At 38.1% G+C, this 19,470-nt stretch overlaps 1 protein-coding gene across 1 annotated transcript in view; it reads right to left on the bottom strand.

Moving 5' to 3' along the window:
* LOC134530784 (phosphatase and actin regulator 1) overlaps positions 1 to 19,470 on the bottom strand; it is a 519,177-nt gene that overhangs the window by 401,860 nt on the left and 97,847 nt on the right. The window contains exon 3 of the mRNA XM_063365977.1: positions 16,125 to 16,154. Coding sequence (XP_063222047.1) covers positions 16,125 to 16,154 — 30 coding nt within the window. The remainder of the gene's footprint in view (positions 1 to 16,124; positions 16,155 to 19,470) is intronic.

The following is a 19,470-nucleotide window of genomic DNA, read 5'->3' as shown; positions in this document are numbered from 1 at the left end:
AAAGCAAGCCGCGACCAATCCCAACGCATTTCAGGAAGCAGTCGGCGGGTCAATCTAGGGTAAGGAAATACGCAACCGGTTCGTGACGCCGTTTATTTTTGCAGCCTATGGTCTGCGCAATTTTGCTTAGACGCCCCAAAACATTTGCTGAAGCGTAGTGTTTGCAGCGTGGAAAAAATTTCAAATGACTGAATTTTATGGAAATGCCTGTGTTTTAACGATGTATGTTCTGATTCATACGTACTATATCACATCTCATCCTTAGACTGCAATGTGCATTCATATAGGCATTTACTTTCTCTTTCCAATACACGATTTCCGCCATTAGCGCTGTCCTGGTTTCGGTGCGCTCTGCTGCAATATTTACGCCATTAAGAACAAAAGTTTCAGACTCAACTTTGTAATGTAATGAAAATTTGATTAATGTAGCGAAAAATTGAATTTTGTAAGGTTAAATTTGGAATGTGAATTGTGGGAACACATTTTCTTGGCGTATTTCATCAATAGCGTCACACGATAATTCCTTTTTTTTATTGTTTCTAAAGAGATGTAATTAAAAGACGCAATCTTGGTTTCAACCAGTTTTGTTAAAATTTTTATTTATATCAATTAATTTTAAGAAGTTCTGCTCTTTTCAGGTTTGCACAACTTTCATGGAATGCATTGCTATTAATAGTAACTGTTAACATTAGTACAAATTGGTATTTAGCATTTAATAATTTTTTTCTCTCAGAATGACAACTGCAATAATACTGATAGTAGACACTATTTTATAGTCTTAAAAATCAATAAATTGTACATTAAAAATATATTAAAACTAATAATGATTAGCAATGGTATACAAATAATACTTAATTTTAACAACCCAGAAGTATCAATCTGGCAACGGTGTTCGCCATTTACTCTGTACTGCAAGATAAGTGTAAAACAGACAATAACCATCATCATACGTGGCCAAGCACCACTTATGCAATGTTTTGTACGTTACAATATGGCGATGGTGACTTCAGCTACGTCACAGTATACCGTCTCCATGGTTGACCGTGATGGATACCTTTTACAACAGTAACCTCATAAATATATTTTTCTTTACACAGAGGAGTTTATAACAACTTGCCTTAAATATATCATTGTACAGGACGTTAATTTTTCTTTGACATTCCCGTTAAAACTACATTTAGGTTCGATAATTCCGAACGTGCCAGAGCTTTTACTGTACTGGATATCTATAGACCAACGCACATGGCATTATTAAAATCAGCTGAATTGAACAGTTCTGTTGGCATATCTAAGGATCGTTCTACAATGGCACGTAAACGGAAACGGATCTCACGGAACATTTCACTATTGCACAATACTCGAAACGTAACAAACGTAACAAACGGCAACCAATGAGATTGCATTTCAAAGTTATGAAATATTAAACTTATTTTTAAAAAAAAATATTATGCTTTGTAATCACAGCACGGTCAGGATTACATAAATAATAAAAATAAACGACAAAGAAATACTAGAACACTAGATATTATTGTACTTGAAATAATTGTTAACTTATTTAGAAGATAAACTAACGTGGCTACCACCGCAGCCAAGTATTCGGCTTCTGTTGGTCGCACGGAGCAACGTAAACGGAAGAGCTCAGCATTGCCGAGCTAATCCGCACGGGTCCGTCTCCGTCTGCGTGCCATTCTACAAACTCCGTTCCGTGACATCCGTCTCCGTTTCCGTATCATTGTAGAACGGGCCTAAAGCGCACCATTCTCTAGCGGATATGCTCGGCGAACATGTTCGACGCAAGGCCGCGAGGCACACACTACACGAGCACGCTCGTCTCTTTTTCGATATTATAGACGTCTTGCTGTTTTATATGTTTTAGGTTTTCGTAGTTCACGGCAAAAGCTTGCACTTAAAATTGTCCATATTTTTCCTTCATTCACAAAGTTGACATCAGCATCTGGAAAGATTTCTTTCTCTTGCTTTTGTCACTAGCTGTTCGTAGCACTCTTGTTCGATATGACTATTGACATATTCCGTACTCCTTAAACCCCACACTGGTCGAAGAGTGTGGGACAAATTCCTTACTCCTCCCAAAAATTATGTTTACTGTCATTAAAAGACATATAATTTGAATGGCAGAACATCAATGATGTCACAACGGACCGCACACTCACTGTTGGCCCGGGGCGAGCATGTCGGGACCTGCCACACACTGGCGGATATGCTCAGTCAGGGACTCGGCTCGGAGGGAATTTCCGCCTGACGGCGAGGCGAGCATGCTCAGTCGGACAGAGGCCGAACAAGCCCATGCACCAGCAGATATGCTCGCCGAGCACATGCGCTAGTGTATGGGGCGCTCAAGGCTGATGTTGGCCTGATGAGCAGAGGACGAGAGAAACTCCAGCTCGGCGACCGAGTGGGTCGACGTATCGCTGGCCCGGTTCACTCGACCGTGCGCTCCCGCCCGCGCAGTTCCGTGTCGGCGCCGCTACGCGCGCCACTGCGGCGACGGAAGTGTCGGGGGCGCGGCTATCGGGGCTCCCCCGCGCTTCCTGCACCAACTGCATTTAGTAGCAGGCGTACCTCGAGGTCCGCGGAGTTTCAATCCCCCTCCCCCCCCCTCCTTTTTTCGTGTCGTGTCAGCTGTACGTTTTCAACGTGCATATTACTTTTACGAAACTTAACAATTTGGTCTGCGCAAGCTAACGATCACAAATGCATACGCTAAGCAAGTTCGAGTGTGCGAGTGTGCGTGTGCGCACATTACCGACTATTTTGGCTTCTCTACTTCTCAGCAAGCCTTTCAAGAGTTACAGTTACTATAAAAATATGTTTTTCTTCAATAAATGTTGATTATACAAGATTCAATTCTGCTAAAACGATATATGTTCAGTTTATCTAATCTGTCAAATAAATTTATTTATTGTTAATCTTATCGTTCTAACAATTTTTAACATTAATATTAGATAGTAATGAAGATGCAAACAGAATGGTAAAAGTGGGCAGCGCCGATATGAAAGTATGATCGCAATGTACGTAGCATTGTTTTGTGGGGTGCATCGATGAAAAGTTATTAGCATCGATATTTAGTTGGTTTCGAGATATGATAACTCTATCGAAAGTTCAAGCATTAATACGTGCTACACATAATCTCATTTGAGCGTTTTACTAAAACTAAGCTATTCATTCATTTTGTTTCTACCACTTCCTGTAATTCCTTAACTATTATTTCTAGTTAGCAAAAAAATCTCTATAATAATTAATAAAACGTAATTTTTACCACTCATTAGTTAGATCAAGATATTTTGGTTTGTAATTTTTTTACGTGTCTTGTAAAGGCATCGGATGTAGTTTTAGTTGGCATCTTTATTCCGTATTTTATGGTTCTAATAGTGAAAATATGATAGCTAGAAAATATTTATATGCACACACGGTTCAGGTTATATTAATATTTAAAACAAGTACTAAAAATACAATTATTGTAAACTGACCTAGTTCTGTTTTTCGTTGTCAAAATAAATCAGATGAAAAATATAAAGAAACAACGGAACAGTGCTTCCCCCACTGACGATGACTCATTCGGCGGGCAAAAAAAAAATTACCGAGCGAATATTTGTTATTACTATTCCAGCGCTTCACGAGCTACAATAGCTGCGCCACAAATCACGCAGCGCCTGGAGGGGGCGCGGGAGACCCGCTGCTGGACAATGCCCGGGGTGTGTTTAGCGGCGTGTTGTGGCGCCCCCGGGACTGGCGCTGGCACGACGGGTCGGTCCAGGGGTCGTCATGATGGACGAGTTTCTGCGGCTACCCTCTCATCATCAATATCCCACTACCTAAAACCCTCCATATCCCTTTACTTTTTGCCGCTGCCCCGCCGTTACACTCTCGCCCCAAACACTTGAATTATGTTTTTACTGAAGGGTACAGCAACAGCTGGACTTTTAAAAAAAAAAACCTTCAGCGCCGACATCTCGTTCCGTATTGGCCAGAAATTAAGATTACATAAATGACGACAATGTCTCAACACCCAAAAATAAATGTAGGCCCAAATTCTAATTATCTCTGAAATCAAATCATTTCACTTTTACAACGTATTAAATCAGCTTAATATTACTTAACTTAATTACTACCTGGACACACATACGGTGCTCAGAACTTCAGGGAAAAACAAACGCGATTTTAAATTTCTCAACATATCAGAGTGCGGTCTTTTTTTGAAAACGCATTTAAGAACACGCCGAAGGTGGATGAGTAGTTGTGTTTCCGTATTTCGTTTTAAAGCTGTATTTTTATAACAGTGAAAATGGCTAAAACAATTGTTTTCAGGATGATTTTTGGGCATTAAACACACTATACAGATACTAAACAGCACTCAAGAGACTTTCTTTATCTTCAATTATCTACCATATATTGTGACGGTTACCGGTTACCCCTCAAATCTCATAGTTGTCCTATGCTCGACGAGAAGACTGCGCGCCAGTTCAGAGGGGCGATACAGCGCTAGAAACACATGCGAGCGTCGCACGTATAATTCCGCTTTACTAACACAGATGCACCCATAACTAGGCGGGCCCCTTAAATACGGCTCAATTCATGGCCATTTAATATGCAAAATCAAAGAGTAGTGGTCTCTGTAACACATATTAGGAAATATTCATACGCAAGGTATTGTAAAGGTCAACCTTTTATAAGTGAAAATATTTTCCTCAGAATTTCAGGTTTGAAGCAGCACTAAATGGTCATCAGGTAGTATAAAAATAAGTTTTCAATCATCTTTTTAGAAATCAACCGGGAGGGGAAGGGGCTCAATTTGGGGGGGGGGGGGGATATTCCATAACCTCAGAAACCTTATATATCACTTCAGTCCCCCTCTTCCACAAATCCTGGTTCAGCCCTCACGTAATTACGAACTACAAGAAGGATAATCAGTAAAAAACAAAAAAAGATTCACTACTTATTATGGCAACTATTTTCCTTTTCCGTGAAAGCAGTCCTACACAATTATGTATTCCCTTTACCTATTTTTCTCATCGCAACAACCAACTAGCATAGGTACACGAAGTATGTACTGCATACTCGCCAGCTCTGCGATTATCCGGTCCTCGTTCTGCGGGAACATCAGCAGAGAGCGACGCGTAGCGGCTATCTTCCCGCTACAGGATGTTCCGGCAACTGACCTAATGAGATATATCGTTATTTCCGCAAAGGCAACGGTAACAATCGGCGCTTGCAGGAAGTACCGCACACAGTTAGCATGCAACTGTAACTTAAATCGTACAACAGTAAGAATTTAGGACTCGATAAAGTAGCATCACGAATATTAATGATTTTTTTAGACTATCATAAGCAATAGGCATTAAGCTAAATACGTCAATTAAATTAGCGAAAGGTACTGGAAAAACACTATCTGATCTCTGCATTAATTTCAAAAAACATGGTTATCATAGAGTGTAAAAATCCGCGGATTCGCTTAGAAAAAACTTTTATCTGTTGCGTTGCTCCTCCTATTGGCACATAGTTTATCTGGAGAACTATAGGTCAAATAAGAGACCCTCAACGCAAGTCAGCAACCAATGGACTGGTGGCATTTGTTCGAGTAAGAAGAGGACTGTGTAGTCTCTCTCGGAGATTTTTCCGTTCTCAACTATTAATTTATCAATAGTACTAAAAATATTTTCTGTAAAAAAAAAAAGGTTAATTTTACAAAAATAAAAAGTTTTTACGCTTTAGTAACTGGTGATTTGTGAAAATATACTTCCTTACAGTCAACGTCAACTGCAATATAAATGCAGTATTTAAAACAATAGCGAGCAGTGACGAAGCGGACGATTAGGACGACACCATCGCGCTCTTCAAGCACTCTGTCGACCTTAGCGGTTCTTGCGGCTATGTGGGGATCTAGGCGATGGCGCTATTAAGTTCATTGTAAGACACTTAACGTTCTTTCTATATTAAGGTAATCTGTATTACCTTTTCTGAAAAATCACTTCGAAAATACACTAGCTTTTTTTTTAGTGTAAAACCTCTTAGTGCTTGGTCAAGGCATTTGGTAGAAGAAATTTCGTGAATGGAAAGGAAGTCAAGTGGAACGGAAATGTGTAACCACGGTGCTGCCATCTGTGGCGGATGGCGTGAACCAAAGTTCACAAAGACAAAGAAGTACTGAAGTTTACTGAATTTTAACAAGCTAGGAAGTATTTTCATAAAATTCCTTGACGAAAAACAGGTCCAAGCTAGTATTTGTTTTTTTCAAGTATTTTTCGCTTTAATTGAAGCCGTTTTAAATTTCGCTCTGCAAATCTAATGATTCCATAGTCGACGTAGCTGCTACGGCGACGAATTTTAGCGGCGGGTGCGGAAAGTACATGTGATTCGCATCAAAAAATGTAGTTGAAAACACAATTTGGTAATATTTACTTATCACAATCGGCATTATTTTAAAGAACTATACGTTAAATTTCGTGTCTGAATTTCGTACTATAATTGTACCTATTTGAATCATGACAATACATGAATTTGCTCGTTACCGAGGTTTGATGTTACATATTTCTGGCGAGTACTGAAAGACTGGCTCACGTGTATTTGTGGTAACGTGCATACCTAAACCATGGTATCTCTACTATATTTGTTTAGGAAAAAGTCAAATGCGTAGGAAATGCAGGTCTACTGGTATATGGTAAATTTCGCATACAATTGCATAGTTTAATAACTTCCCTTACATATTTCTAAATGTTAATACAATATATATATATATATATATACACATATTTTTTATCTTTAATATTAACAAAATTATCTACAACTAATAATAAAAAATAAAATAATAATAAAAAAAATAATGGCTCACAACTCTCACGTGAGGTTACTTAAATAATTATAATGCCAGTACCGACAAAATAAATATTCAGTATTCTGACAAAACTTTTTAAAAAAGAAGGGAAAAAAGAGGAAGGTTAAAGCTGTGCCCTTTTTTTCGTTCAGCGACTAATTGGGCTAATGAAATAAAAATTCATTAAGAGGCAGGCTAACAAGCGTTTAAAGTGAAAATGACCAATACGCCCAAAAGCGACCTAGATGTTAAGATGCAGACATCCCGCACCCACCAGAGACGATATCAAAGCCCGAGACGCTAAAACTTACAACACAAAGTGTCCATTCATCAGCTCACAAGTTCTGAGAAATAGATCAATTACACGATTACCAATTAGTATAAGAAGCGAGTTTGAACGTTATCCAGGCACTTTTTATCGACTTGCGCGTAGGAAGTAACCCAAGTGGGCGCAAGAGAGCACAATAATTATATATCTGATAATTATAACCTCTTCGTGACACATATAGAGTTGTTAAAAAATTCTCATGGAGACTGGCAATTCCTCGGCAGACGCAAAGTTAACTCATGCAAACATCCATTATCGCGTTCACCTTGATGCGACATTGCATGTGCTGCCAGCATACACACTAAAATGGTAAGTCACCTTAAAGCCACAGTAAAATGTAATTTATCACATATGCATAAAAATACGCCAGCTTCATTGATTTATTACTGCTTATACACCGAGAAAGTAATTTAGATACATCTTACGTAAATTTGAGCCAACCATAACCAATTAATTTTAACTTCCCTATGTGTAATGAAAACCAATTATAGGTCTACCTGGTTGACAGGTAGCTGTCACGAGTAAACGAAAAAAAAAAGATAGACGCTAGGTTATTTGCAAAGGATAAAAATTTAATAATTACTGAGAAAATAAGTAGCATTTAATTTTATTTACGTGATAACATTAACAATTTATTATTAAAAATAACGTCATCTAGAAAACTGGATTCAATTGCGCACGCACAACAGATCAAGTTTATTTCCTAAAGAAAGCAGAAAGATTTTTACTTGTCATGTTATAAATATAGCCGGGTCATGCAAATAGCCTCAAATATGACAGCTCTCAAGAGTAGTAGCACTGGAACCCATTCCAAAAAAAAAAGTCACAAAGTAATTTGCAAAGCAACACATGGTACTTGTTTACGAACAATGACAACCACATGAAGTTGTTTCAAACACTGTTGACAGAACAACTATGGCAGGAGGATACGTAGACCACTGGTACCACTTTTGAAAATTGTCGAATTCGAGAAGTTACATCACAAACTATATGTAAAAATAAATAGTAGTTAAAAGGTAACACGTTGCCTCTGTTCACGGCATATCTATCGCTCACTAAGCTTTCATATGTGTCACTGAGCGCAGTATATTGCTCTACTTCTAAAGGATTAGATTCAAATGAAACGCAAAAAAGTGAGGGGGATGAGCTGTGACTTTTCACCACCATAGGCGCTGTTTTAACCGCATATTACACTTGCAAGGTATCAATATATGCGTCTCAAGACTTGATATACGTGCATATGATACGAGTTTCTTTCTAAATGGTAGCCTGTTGTGTGTCCGATTTCTACGCGTACATTGGAGTTTCCCACTAACTAGTCAACTGGTCAGTTGAGTGATCTCAAAGGAAACCTATTTCGAGTATTAATACGTCGTTTTGCAACGCTGTTCGAATCTCATACACAATTCACGTTACTTCACCTTTTTCTTCGTGTGTTCATAATTGACACGAACAAAAATTCTGCAAAACGAGAATACCTATGTGAGATACGGGTATATTTTACTTTTGTAAGTTTTCGTTAGCAATCATCTCTAAGACACTGTGCTAATATGGTGGTGCGACTGGACGCGAGTAGAATGTAGTGGTTTAGAACTTACCACGTAACGTACTTAAACATTCCGTGTGATAGCGTTGTAGCTGGCGAAGAATCCCAAGCGTACCTCTGCACATCAAGTTAAACTGTACGAAAGCTCTGCGCTCGTGAATTATAACATTCACTTCTTTCCGTGGTCGGTGGAAGGGGCCAACAGCACAATCCTACCGAGTGTTGGAATCAAACACAAAATGCAAATTTTCTCGTTTAACGATTATCTTTGTTCATGAAAAATTTTGTGGTTTTAACATAAATTAAAAAAAAAAACTTGCGCTAGTAATTTAGTTTCACTGTTCACCTTCAATCATCATAGCGATCAGCCAGTGATACCATTTGTTCGTACTGTGGAAGGAATTTTCTTTGCAATGATATATTTAATTTTGTTAAGAATTTTCCGAATGATTACTTATTGCGGGCGTCTGTAAAAAGGCTAAGGAACTAACAAGGAAGAATCGTAAAAAATGCCATTAAGTTAGTATTGTTAAAAATTATACTTCGTCCATCGTATGAACACCAATTAAATTTTCGTGATTTTAACTACATGTCGCATACTGTACATACTTTTGTGTAAAATCTTGCGTATAACTATCATTTTCTGTCTATGTTATACTTATGAGTCCCACACTACCCACAAAACAGAAGCGCGCAACATTTTTTTTTAAATTTTGTTTTAGCTGTGTTAAATTAAAATAAAGTGTGTGCTATCTGACTTTGTTTAATTTATTGACAGATTGATTTAAATTGCTATAATTTAAATTATATAGGAAATTTGAAAGGGCATATCGGGCATGTAAAAAAAATTAAAGTTTAATATATACATACATCGCATTTACACACAAAAACATTAAAAAAAAAATACTGCTACATTGAGTCCAGATCCTTTAAAATATAAATTTCAATCAGTTTAAATTAAATGTGTTAATGTTCACGGCATTGTTCACCAACAATTTACAATATGCGTATAAGTCGTAACCACACGCCCGCCAAGGCGCACATGGACTCAGGCGTAAGTCGTGAACACGGCCGACCCTCAGAACCGCGTCTTCCCTCGTCTGAATGGAGCCGCCGAAGACGCGGGCTATGTATAGCGGCCCGAGCGCTGCACATATAAGCGGCCTATATGTGGTTATTGGGGACAAGGGGAGTGGGTCACGGCCATGCCATTGGCTCACGCAAGGGCCCATCCGTAGGACGGCCTGATTTATGCGCCACTCCACGCAGCCGCAACTTACATATATCACCCACAACATTACTCACGCCCGAAGTCGTGCTTTACATATTTATCATTTTGTGACGGGAAAATACAGCATCTCATCTTTTCTTCTCTTGGATATCAAAATAAGAACGCACAATGAGAAAAACGAGGTATTTAATATTAAACAGTAGGTTGAACTAAAAAAAAAATTCAATAACGAAAAGTACTTCGCTGAGCATATGGGTTTATAGTTTCACGAATACTATTGAAAATAATCTGCGTAGAATTTGTAATGATCTGGGAACATTTATAGGTATCCCAATTTAAAGCCATCTTGGTTGTTTGTAACAGTAAATCACACAATAGCATAATGATGATGTTCTTTTCAAGCGTTGGTAAAATGTCACAATATTTTCTCGAAGACGCGTCAGATATTTGTATATAGTCGGGGCAAGGCTGTACACCCGGGGTTCAGAGGTGATCGCTTGTCATGGCGAGTATTAGTCCATAATAACAACATATGTATCATAGGCACCGCAAACGTGAGGCAAACTCGTTTTAAATACGTTTAACCCTGGCGTTACGTAAATATCTACAGAAAAACATATGTAAATCTTCTCTCGGGGAAATGACATGAAATTGTTGTGACGAAATATCATTTACTTTAATACACAATCCCACATTGAAAATTTTTATGAAAACTGTCCAATGTTTACATTACTGGATCATGTAGAAATTATCGCCCAAGCATGGTAATTCATCTTCCTGGGTAACATAACAAAGATATTTCTTCGAGTAATTAACATTTCAGCCAAAATCAACAATACTGAACATATTTAAAAATATAAAAATCAGACCTTGTAAAATTATTATGACAATAAACAACTCTCAGGTGTTTGATATTGACCTCAAACGGCAGTGTTAAAAGTATAGAGACAACTGGGTCTACAGAATGGTCTGAATTCGACCGACAAATTTCGACTGCTGGTTTGTTACGAGAAAAAAAAAATCATATCCACACACAACTTACTCATACGATTTATGTTCTTAAGTGTTTCTCGAAATAATTTTGGTACGCCTTTTAAGTTGGTGCTAAATAAATGGTTTATTGCAAATAATGACACAAGTATTTAAGGAGAAAAACTAAGCGTTTGAAAAAGTTCTATAACAATCGCAAAACTTGACTCTGCCGTGAATGATTTCATTGAAATAATTAAAAGGTAACTTCCTTATTTCAGATGCATTTAGTGACCCAGAAGTATGCGATTTTTAAGGCACTAACTTTTATTATTAATTTCACGTTTTCTTCAAAATACGTTTATAAATTTTACCTCACCAAACAATCAGTGCCCCTGATTTATAGCAGCTTTAGCATACTGGATGTCGTGCGTGTTGCATACCTGCCAAGCGATCTTATTAGTTCTTTTTATAAGGTCGCGTTGGGTTCCATTTTAAATAAGTTCTCTATTATTTGCAATATACCAGTCGCTAATCTTCAAATCCAAAGGGAAGCAATTTAGACAATAAGTCGTATTTATGTTTTCAACTTATTTTTTCGTAATGAATCTGCTTCCTAAGTTTTTCCGTCGAATTCAGAAACAAAATGTATAATATGAATGTCAATGGCCCTTACAAAATACCAGGTTGAAATCTACGTGCTGTTACTCGCCTGAGGCAGAGTCACCGTGGATGGTATCGACTGTCCTATCCGAGGGACAGCTGCCACTATACTTGTTACTACTAATACTTATACTACTACTGTTACTACTACTAATACTATTACTGCTACTACTAATCATGGAATAAATCATAGTATCCTAAAAAAATTTGATTCATTGTTTTTTTTTTTTTTTAACCTTCGTTTAACGTCATTGCGACATGGTCATTACAGAATTTCTCGATCAAAACTTGAGAAGGAAAATGATGGGAGAGGGGAAAGAGGTCGGGCAAAGGTTTATCCCCGAATCCTACACCGACACCGCTTGCGAGGCGCTCGAGTGAAGAAATCCGAAATCCGATGAGGGGAAAGGAGCGCCGGTCCACATCGGCGCATTACAATCGAGTCGCCCGCAGATCGCTCGATTGTCGCGAGGAGCCGGCGAGGTGACGAGGGTCGATGCCGGGCGCGCGATTGTTCGGCGAGGTTTGCCAGGCGGACGGCGTGATGGCGTGATAGGGGAGCGGCCAGGAGGAAGAGGTCTAACGAAGCCATGAGATTCACGCGGGTGTTCACTCGACTCTTATTGACTCCGAGCAAGGAAACGAAAAGAGCCAATTAGCTAACGCAGATAACAAGTTATCATTCCTAACAAAGAGCTCAAAATTGGCACTACGTGCGTTTTTTTTTATACAAATCCCCCTATCCTTTTACAGCAGTAATGACTTCCGACACTCAAGATTCGGTCTCACCCGCCATATTGGTCATTTAATTTCTTGTCATTGCCGTTATTTGCAGGCTTTCCCTATAAATTTACCACATTAGCGCTATTGGATTTTATGTTTCGCCTCAAATTTTGTCAACATATATTTGCTAAAGATGACTTAATAAGTGTAAAAATACACTCAGTGTGTTGATAGTTACGATCACGAGCGTGACCTTTTACAAATAGAAGATAAAGTTTAGTAATTATCTAATAAAAAAATTTGCGACCCAGAAACGAGTTGAAGAGAGCGTGAGACAGCAAGAGAAGAGCGATTAAATATATACATACGTATAGTGTATTTATATTAACAAAGTTTAAGTAAAAGAACAACAAAACACCATTAATACATTAATAACGATAATATTAGCATTTTATTACATGTTTTACTAAACACAATATATAAATTCCAACCACCATACTGGTGTTAATATTTCCACATATCAAATTTGAATGTATAATTACTTTGCTGAAATATATGCGCGAGTATGTACGTGTTTGAAGAGAAAGTTTGAGTTACATTTTTAATAAATTTTAATGATCATTTTATAATGCAATGAAAATGATAAATTTATAATTGATCTTATGTATCCTCATTACACAACTCGTATTGTTGCAAGTTTACTGAGAAACGGGTGAAATAGGAAATTATGCTGGATGCCATGTCATAGTAGAACGTAGCCTGAATAAATTATAGGTCAACAACTTCCAGAATGAGGGATTTAAAGATGACTACGACTTCTTATTTCGTCACGGCTTCCATTAGCAGCAGGCCAGTCCCGATTATTACTAATTTGTAATAATGGAGTCATGGGTTCAAATCCAAACTCGGGCACACGGGCGTTCGGGATGAAGCTGTCTTGTCTAAACATTTCAACATAAAGCTGCGACGACAAAATTCTCCAAAAATTGAATTGTGTGAGTCAAACGTAGACTAGATATACCTATGTTCTGCTTGTGTCGTTACTTGCTGAATATTTGAAATAAAACTGTCAAATAATTTCAATGCGTTAATTTACGTTTAGAGAAATAAAAACAATCACGCTTTTGTTTAAATTTACAACAATTTTGCAATATGACGCAGTGCGATTTTTAATATACAGTAGCAAACTATAAATCAAGTTTTGCGTTGAAACTCGGATGGACGATATGTTATTAAATCACGTAGCCTTAACAATGAGCGAACTGCGTACTCCACGACACGTGTTTTTGACAGTTTTATTGACGAACAAGCAGTTGGACGCTATAATCACATACGTACTGTGTTATGTACAGCTACGGCAAGCACGCTGTACTCCATATTTTCTCTACGCTGTCAATGTGACGTCATTTACGTCCGCATACAAGAGTTATGCAAACGGGCCAGCGGGTTGATTACAAACACTGATGCACCCACTACCGGAACACGTAGCGTATTCGGTGATTGCGAATCAACATGCGGTGTGTGTTCCGTAATTATCAAAAGGCATGCAACCACTATATTTTGTAATGGTACAACATCACTATTTGGTTTCATGGGTAACTGTTTTACGTAATTATGTAAGTATTTAGCTTTCTTTTCTAAATAAATTAAAGTTTTGGCTAATTTCTTTCATAGCCATTTAAATCAAATATTCTACACAAACGTGTCTTCATTGACGTTTGCATTGCCAATACAAGCATGAAACCAAATAACAAAATAAACCAACGAACAAAATAAACCAACTAACATAAATAAAACCAACTAACATAAATAAAACCAACTAACAAATAAACCCAACTAAAAAATAAACTAATACAGTATCAACTAAAAAAATTAAATACTATAGTATTAGTTTCTAATCCATAGTATTCTTCACGTTTATTTACAGTTTTCATGTTTGCCTTCCTAAAACACTCAACTATTTTACAAGAAAATCATTCCACTAAAATCTCACACAATTCAATAATTACATTCATATAGTAAAATTGTATTGCTAATCTTTTATTCCATTCATCCCACTGACACACGTGGAATATAACGCAGCAACGGTACGATAAATTTCATCCCAAATGTGTATACATAATTAATTTTATGAGCAGTCACAACGTCATCAGTAGTCGAAGTTTAATGAAGAATGTCGTGTTCGATGTTCACCGCAACGTACATCGCAAAACGTGTGTTGGCAATCAGACCGCAGGTGACATTGTAACAGCGCAGCGGAAACGTACAGGCACTGTGCTTAATGCTGAGCGTGTACACTCGCGGCTTATCGATATGACGCCGGATCCAAGGCTGTGCGGGGTCATGCACGGGCTTTTCGCAAGTGGGCGACGTGACGGACCACGCCTTGAGCCAGCGGGTTTTCTCGGGGTACTCTGGTTTCCCCCCACGCCTTCGTTCCACCACGGCTCCATTCTCATCTCTCCGCCCCACATAGACTCTAATGACCCCGTGTCGAGGAGACGTTGGCCCGCTAATACATTCATTTCAATTTACCGTAGGCGGAAGTTAACCCCCATCGACATGACCCTGCTAAATAAAATGTGAGAGAATCTTTTAGTGCTCGCCAGGGATGTGTAACATCTAACCTCGTTAACGAGCTAATCATGCTGTCTCATATTGCAAATACATTTGTCGCATCACACGCAGTTTTCGCACCCTCGCTAGAATTTTCTGCCGGAACAGCTACGTCGACTATCAAATCATTCGAATTACATAGCGAAATTTTAAATGATATAACGAAACGGCTTCGATAAAAGCGAAAAAAAGACTTGGAAAATCCATGTGTTCTCGTGTTGCAAATACACTTATAATACGAAACTTTGACATGAAATTTAACGTAAAATTCCGTAAAATAAAATATTAACCTGAATCATTTTAAATTACTTAAATTATAATCATAACAACACTAAGTATAAGTTTGTACATTTGTTTTTGCTTAAACTACTGAAATCATTCTGTAAATACTTCCCACAAACAAATCAATCTTATTGAGCTGATTCAACATTTAAATTTAACAGTAAAATTTTAATTACAGATTCTCTTATTTTTAACTGCGTTTTTCTTGTTTCTCTTTAGTATGATGAACGCTGTGCTATCTCTTCATTTCAAATGTTAACTAAGAGTTGTAAAAACTGTAATGCCAGGATTCTAACGTATTTTTTGATGTCATTATTTCTTCTTATGACTATGCATTATAACATTAAGTATTAAAGGATAGTTGTACTATTACAAAGTTTTATTTTTTAATACCTATACGCGGTGTAAATTCTACGATGTTCACGAAAGCAATATATACGGTGAATCACGCGGGTCCGCAATCTTTTCGCATCATCCGCACAGATTGCAGCACCATGTTTACACATTTACATTCATTCGACTTCCGTTCCGTTCATGAAACTTCTACCAAATGCTGTAAACCGAGAGATAAGATGTTACACATCAAAAACTGTCACTGACAACACGTTAATACTTTAAGGTTGACTCGCGATTATTTTTTATGACGTTTTAATAATGTTTCTACAAAATTCAAATAGATTTAATCAAGAGTTGTTGACATGGACCCAAATCCTTTTAGCGTTACTTTTTTTTTTAAGACTCCAATCTTAATGCAGTGAAATAAGTACATCTGTAATGTGCACAATGACAATTGTTCTTTTGTAAAACTCTAGTTTGAATTTTCTTGGTTTCAATAATAATTGTAGAAGCAAGCAGGGTTTCCCAGAGTGGTGGGCAGCGGCCAGTACGCAGTTAGCGAGAGGCCGCACGGTGGCAGTCGCAGCAGCCAGACACTCACCATTAGACTCGCCCTCGGCCCTGCACGTACCTGCAACAAGCAACGGAACACAGCTCGTCAGCGGAGGCGCGCAACCTGTACTCGGCGCGCGGCGAGAGGCGTAACTACAGCACCATCGCGACGGGAGCTGCCGAGACGCCCCTCACAAACCAAGGGGTTACAAACCTCTGCCTCAGAGCCACACCAGACTAAGTCCATACTTGGCGATTTTTGTTTCAGTGCAGATTATATCTTGAAAATATCGTTTCAAATCCATTCGTAACCATGAAGCTTTTTAGTGACAGTTATTAGACAAACGTAAAACCATTTACAATGTTATGTACCTATGGCTGTTGGGAAATGCACCATTTGGAAGAAATTAATAATAAGCTTCTTGCCGGCCACACACATAATTGATGAGAAAAAAACCTGAGGTACTTTTTTTAGTACTCGCTAGGAATGTGTAACATCTAATCTCGGTAACGAGCAAACTCATGTGTTCTCATGTTGCAGAAACACTTATTCTACGAAGCTTCGACACGAAATTAAATATAAGCCTGAATTTTAAAACACATATTATTATAACTCTAAGTATATGTTTTTGATTTAAAGACTGAAATAAGTCTATAAATAGTTCCTACAAGCAAACCTTAAACTTATTCAAATGGTTAAACATTTAAGATTTAACAGTAAAAATGTCATCACTAAATTATTTCTTTTTTAATGGCTAACAATTTGTTGTATCTCTACAGTATGATGAATGCTGTTAACTAAGGATAGTAATACCAGGATTCGAACGCATTTTTTAAGTTGTCATTATTTATTTTTATGGATATATTTTATAACATAAATGATTCAAGGATAGTTTTACTATTAAAAAGGTTTTATTTCTTAATACCAATACGCTGTGTAAATTCTGCGATGTTCAAGAAAGCACTACACGGATGACTCATGCGGATGCACCAAATTTTCGCGATTTCTGAGACGCCCACAATTGGCAACACCGTGGTTACACATTTACGTTTGTGAAACATTGTGTTCACGCTTGCTACACTCCTTTCTTCACTGTGAACTATGAGGGGGAGATCATTTGGCACTCGACCAGCCAATGAGAATGCGTCTGCTGTAAAACCGCTCGTTCGTTATGCGCCTGGCAACACTCGTGTTCAGTTTAAAAATGTCCTGCCGACCGCAAGAGCATGCGTATACATGTCTGATTGCGTGCTAAGATGTGTTTTGCGCATGCGTAGTGACCAACTGTTTCGCGAAGTATTGCTACCGGACCTGCACCTTACGCTGGAGGTGAAACAGTATTTTGAGAACAATCTTGGCTTAAAAAGTGGGAAATATAACTAATTATAAATAGTTATAAATAAAAATTTTAGTGAGAGACTAAAATATTTTAACATTTCATGTCTTGTTCACTTCTAAACTTTAAACTACTAGTATGACAGAGTGCTTACCAGCAGAGATATATGATAAAAAAAATAGACGACAATATGGCCTGCAGATTAACTGTAGTACGGCAGTATAACATTTAAAAAAATACAATTTTTTTTTTGTGAACGAGCGTAAATTTTAGACATACACGCAGTACTTGCGGACTTACTTAACGTTTCTCAATCAGAACGGTCTTACCTGTGGGCTGCGTGTATCAGTGATAAGCGAACATAAAACTACTATAAATAACTGCAAACCCCCACAAATTTATCGCCGATCTAAATAATGATGGCCGTTTCCGAAAACAATCCCTGGGCGTGGGGCGTGTGTGCACCGCCGTAAAAGAGGAAACAGAAACCAGTAGTTACAAGGGGCAAATCTGTAGGATTCGCAAGATGAAAGGGGTTGGGGGGCTGGGGGGGGGGGGGGCGGTCCGAGAAATGTTCGCGGGTTTTAATAACCGACACAAGTCTTACCTGTATAGGCAGCTTGTACATTGAATACTGCCCATATTTAGGCCTGCATTCACGAAATAAGCAGAAACCTTTAAAATGGACAGAAAGTTTTCCACAAAACATACTTTTGATGTTAACATTTTATCAACTCCGTTTCACAGTCACGATTTTACAAGCGCAAGCGGGCCCCCTCAGTGGGGGGGGGGGGGGGGATCGACGCCCACGAGAGTTGCAAGACGGCAGAGTCGCTCCTCTTGCGCGCTAGTTCGGTGGTAAGGGCGTGTTCGCCAGGATAGGCCGGGTGGCCGACCCTCCCTTGGGCAGGGGGGCAGCTCCACTCTCTCCCCGGGGCTCAGGCCCTGACTTAGTGGCCGCGGCGCACCGGGGGGCTTACACCCCTCTCGGAGCCGCGCCGGATGCCTTACAACATCACACGTGCCTATACCCCACCCGACTACCTCATCGCTGTGCACTACACTCACAAGGCTAGTTGCTACTTATTATTCAGCTACTGGGGGAAAATTTCACATTATAGTGAATATGTTGTTTTGAGAAAATACATGTTTTCTATGGCATATAACAAGCAACGGATTTATTTTATCTTATGTCTCTATGCATGCATGCATGTGTACATATAAAAATATACACACATACAACTAAAATTTTAAAATCTGTATAAGGATTATTCTTCTTAATATATTAAAAGGAATTGATAATTCAATATTTTTACCTTTTTCCCCTTCAAATTACTCTTAGCAATTCAGAGTGTAACCTATGTAGTTTTATTTGAATTATGTTTAATAAACTTCTTATTTGGATACTTTACCTTTGATTTTTAAGTTTTCTTATAGATGACCAGATTTAATTCGGGTATAATTTTGATACTGTGCGGAAGTGAACTTTGATCTGTAATTTTGGAATGAAATGATTTGTGATTATATGGTAAATTTGAAGAGCTGTGTTGATTGGCCAGTACATACATGGAAGAAGTTCAAAATACCCTGTATGTTCTATGAGCGATACTTTGGAAATTTTTAGTCTTGTTTTAACCTCCAAGAAGTCGTGTATCGATAGAGTTTGGAACCATTATTTAGAACAAACAGGACTGAGTTCCATTTTTAAAGACAATTTTACTTATGAGTGGTTGAACGTGGTGAATTTCCACATGAAGAAGTTAGAACTTATTTTAATCGTTGTCAAGTGAGCTACATGTTATAAGGACATTAATTTTGTTGTACCAGGATACAAGTATGCTAAGTAATAAGAAGAAGCCTAAAATTCGATTTATTTGTAGCGAAAATTGTTTTCTACGAGAACTCTTGGAATTAAGTAGAGTTGGCTCAATACATAAGTGTGATAGTCAACGAATTTCATACTTGGACAAACTCATTTAGAAGTGTATGGCATATACTACATGACGATAATTTGCCAGCCACATTGAAGAGATTACTATATCGAGTCAATCCACCAAT

This window comes from Bacillus rossius, chromosome 3 (genome assembly GCF_032445375.1).
Source record: "Bacillus rossius redtenbacheri isolate Brsri chromosome 3, Brsri_v3, whole genome shotgun sequence".
NCBI classification, from domain to species: domain Eukaryota; kingdom Metazoa; phylum Arthropoda; class Insecta; order Phasmatodea; family Bacillidae; genus Bacillus; species Bacillus rossius.
This window is presented reverse-complemented; position numbering and strand designations above follow the sequence as displayed.